This window comes from Monopterus albus, unplaced genomic scaffold (assembly GCF_001952655.1).
Source record: "Monopterus albus unplaced genomic scaffold, M_albus_1.0 scaffold12.1, whole genome shotgun sequence".
Classification (NCBI taxonomy): domain Eukaryota; kingdom Metazoa; phylum Chordata; class Actinopteri; order Synbranchiformes; family Synbranchidae; genus Monopterus; species Monopterus albus.
The window spans coordinates 2,094,357-2,098,558 of record NW_018127892.1 but is presented as its reverse complement, the minus strand read 5'-3'; the positions used below and the strand labels follow the sequence as shown (position 1 = coordinate 2,098,558).

The following is a 4,202-nucleotide window of genomic DNA, read 5'->3' as shown; positions in this document are numbered from 1 at the left end:
AATGGCAACAGGGTTTTCAGTGCTGTGGTGGCGATCTCAGGGTATTCTGTCATGACTTTAATCCAGAACACCGACAGAGTTGTTGTCTCGAACATACTTTTAAGGCCGCCGTCATTTGCGATCTCCAGCAGTTGATCTTCTTCTTGCACAGACCTGCTGGATTCACCTGGTTTGTTGACAAATGGGTTGCGGATCCCTTCCTTGGCAGTTCGTGGGTCCTTTGTGGTTGGGAAGTAGCGCTCGAACTCTTTTATAAGCAAAGACAGGTGATCGTGCACCAGCTGGGAGAATGAAGGCTCAGGCTCAGTCTCAGTCTCACCCCAAATCCCCGCTAATGTTTGAAACATGTCCAAAATGCCTCTTGACGCGCCGTCCCCACAAATCCAGTTTGGCTTTAAATGCAGCTACTTTATCTGCCAACTTGAAGACAGTTGTCATTTTCCCCTGAAGTGACAGATTGAGTTCATTGAGCAGGCTGAATATGTCCACAAGTAAGCCAGTTTTGGCGCTCAAGTGACCGAGATGTAACCGAGAGAATGCGGTCATTTTTCAAAATAAAAGATTGTTCATAGATAATAAATAAAACGGAAATAATTAATAATTTCTTGTACGGCCCGGTACCAATTGATCCACGGACCGGTACCGGTCCACGGCCCGGGGGTTGGGGACCACTGCTCTACAGTATGTGCCAGTTGTTAGCATGCTAAGACACCAAACTGAGATGGTGAACAGGGTAAACCTTATGCCTGCTAAACATTAGCATGTTGGTGTTGTCACTGAGAAAATTATGCTATTAGCATTTTGATCAGAGCGGGTGCCTCTTTTTCCTTTTTAGCTGTTTTCCACATGCACAAAAGTGTGATTCTTTCATATGCTAACAGGTCATGCATTTGCTTGTCTTTTCTTTTGTTTGCATTGGAACAAAACAAAAAAGCAGAAAACCCCACAAACCTGATCCATTCCACACAGAACTCCAAAAATGGACTGGACAGAATCATTGACACCCTCAACTTAATATTTAGTAGCACACCCTCTGGACAAAATAAGTGAAATCAGTGTCTTCCTGTAACCATCACCGAGTTTCTTCCACCTGTCTACTGGAATTTTGGACCACTCTTCTTTTGCCAACTGCTCCAGGTCTCTCAATGTGAAGGGTTCTTTTTCCCAGCTGCTGTTTTGAGATCTCTCCACAGGTGCTATATGGGATTTAGATCTGGACTCATTGTTGGCTACTTCAGAACTCTCCAGCACATTGATTGAGTTTCTGATTCCTGGTGCTTTTTGAAGTCTGCTTTGGGTCATTGTTCTGCTATAAGACCCATGACCTCTGATGGAGACCTAGCTTTCTGACACTGGGCCCTACATTGCTCCCCAGAATTCATTGGTAATCATCAGATTTCATAATGCCACACACACAGTCAAGACATCCAGAGCCTGAAGCAGCAAAGCAATCCCAAAACATCAGTGAACCTCCACCGTGTTTGACTGTAGGGACCTTGTTCTTTTCTTTGAAGACTTCGTTTTGTTTTCTGAAAACAGTAGAATGATGTGCTCGACCAAAAAGCTCTGTTTTAGTCTCATCTGTCCACAGGACATTCTCCCATAAGTACTGTGGCTTCCTCAGGTAAGTTGTGGCAAACTCCAGTCTGGTTGTTTTGTCTCTGTGTCAGCAGGGGGGTCCCCTGGGTCTCCTACCATAGCGTCCCTTGTCATTCAGATGGAGACTGATGGTGCACACTGACGCTGTTGCACCCTGTGTCTGCAGGTCAGCTTGAATTTATCTGGAAATTGATTGAGTTTCTGATTCCTGTATATACTCCAGTGGTGAAAAACGTGTCACCACGGGTCAGGGTAGTAAAGGTATGGACAGAGGAGGCAATTGAGCAGCTGAGGGACTGTTTTAACACAGACTGGGACATCCTCTGTAGTCCTCATGGTGAGGACATAGACGGCATCATACACTGCGTTTCGGATTACATAAACTTCTGTGTGGAAAATACTGTACCATCCAGGACAGTATGGTGTTTTCCTAACAACAAGCCGTGGGTGAGCCCCGAGTTAAAAGTACTGCTAAATGAGAAGAAGAGGGCTTTCCTCTCAGGGGACAAGGAGGAGCTGAGCAAAGTGCAGCGGGAACTAAAGTACATGATCCGGAGGTGCAAGGCTAGTTACAGGAAGAAGCTGTAGCAGAGCATGGAGAATAACAACATGCGTGAGGTGTGGAGAGGCTTGAAACACATCTCGGGTCATGGTAAAAGTGGTGATGGTCACCAGGTTGCGTACCTACCTACCTACCATTGCAATCTGTCATCTATTTTTTTTTTTTTTTGAGATTATCTACAGCACCATGGGCTGTAAACGTCAGCACAACAGTGTTGTGCACAGTGGATCTCTGGAGATGGACTTGTAGCCTTGAGACTGTCCAGGCTTTTCCACTATTGTGGTTCTCAAATCATCAGACAATTCTTTGCTCTTCTTTCTCGTCTCCATGCTCAGTGTGGTCCACATGACACAAAGTCAACTTTCTTCATTTTAACTGGTTGCCAGTGTGATTTCTATGTTGCCATCACCTGCTGATTGCTACAGGAGAGTTTCATTACAAATTAAAGGAGTGTCACATGCCTGAAATACAACTATTTGTGATGATTTTGAAAAGGTGTCAATAATTCTGTCTAGTGCATTTTTGAAGTTCTGTGTAGAATGGATCAGATTTGGCTGTTTTGTGTTGTTCTGATGCAAACAAAAGAAACAAACATGAAAAACATGACAACACTAAAGAATTTGTGATTGCAACGGTTTTCTGGTAGAAGCGGTGTGTTATCTGACAGAAATGCAGAGGTGCAAGTATTTTGAGTCATGACTGTATTGGAAACAATGAGAATAATTGAGTGTTTGTGTAATTGCTCACCATACCTTCTGTCCTACAGGCTCTCAAGGAGAAGACAGAACTTCAGGCCCAGCTTGCTACAGTGAATGCTCAGCTGCAGGCTAAGAAGGATGAATCTCAGGTCAACCAGGAGAAGCAGAGTGCGCTCACTACAGAGGTTGGCACGCTGCGGCAGAACTGCATCCATCTAGAGAAAGCCATGGTGGAGCTTCAGGGAAGTCTGGAGAGCAAGAATGCCAGTCTGGCTTCTCTAAGCAATGACCTGAAAGTAGCTGAAGACCAGTACAATAGGCTGATGGGGAAGGTGGAGGAGATGCAAAACACTGTAACCGTGAGAGATAATACAGGTTAGTGATTGATACCCAGAGAGTTTAGTGTAAGAAAATACTGTGAGCACCAACCTGATTGTTAAAGTAGATGTTTTTGGTCTTACACTGTTGCAGTTCAGGAGTTGCGTCAACAGATGGGTGGTCTTCAGAGCCAGCTTCAACAGGTCCAGTTGGAGCGCAGCACCCTGCAGAGCCGACTGAAGACTTCCCAGGCTGAAATTGACTCACTCCAGCAGGTCAGACAGTGGTACCAGCAGCAGCTAGCACTGGCCCAGGGGGCAAGAGTACGACTGCAAAGCGAAATGGCCAACATGCAGGTAAGACTGATGCTAATGCATTTGTATATTTATTATCTGTGGGATTTGACAAACAAGTGGTGACATATTTTGTATTTATTTTTTCCCTTTCTTAGGCTGGCCAGATGACTCAGATTGGTGTCCTGGAACATCTGAAGCTGGAGAATGTGACACTGTCTCATCAGCTCACTGAGACCCAACTTCGCTCCATCAAAGAAAAAGAGCGTATTGCTGTTCAGCTACAGAGTATTGAGGTATATTGTCCAAACTCCCATTCTAAATGTGCCATCGTCAGGTTTGGGTATTATGTCTTTGTATCCATTTAGGAAACGTACTGTACATTAATAGCACTAGTTGTTAAACTGCGACTATTATTAGACATGTTTTTCATCTTTTTTTTTTTTTAAGTGAATTAAGCATATCGTTTAAAACTTCTTACTGCCTGTGGTGTAGGCCGACATGATGACCCAGGAAGCTGCTTACAAGCAGATCCAAGATGCAAAGATAATGGTGGAAGATGACTTGCAGCACAAACTGGAGGAGTTTGAGGAAGAACGAGAACACTTAGTGAAACTGGCCAACACGGCCAGCACCCTGGAAAGGGAACTGGAGCAGGTAGTCGTGCCAAATGTGACAGTACCTTGTGTTCTACCTTGAATAGTCAGCAATTGTGTTTTGCTAACCCTAAAC

General features: G+C 44.5%; 1 protein-coding gene across 1 annotated transcript in view; it reads left to right on the top strand.

Moving 5' to 3' along the window:
• The window catches only part of golga3 (golgin A3), a 20,081-nt gene that overhangs the window by 9,406 nt on the left and 6,473 nt on the right, over positions 1-4,202 (top strand). The window contains exons 7-10 of the mRNA XM_020590329.1: positions 2,928-3,234; positions 3,331-3,533; positions 3,629-3,766; positions 3,966-4,135. Of these exons, the coding sequence (XP_020445985.1) occupies positions 2,928-3,234; positions 3,331-3,533; positions 3,629-3,766; positions 3,966-4,135 (818 nt within the window). The remainder of the gene's footprint in view (positions 1-2,927; positions 3,235-3,330; positions 3,534-3,628; positions 3,767-3,965; positions 4,136-4,202) is intronic.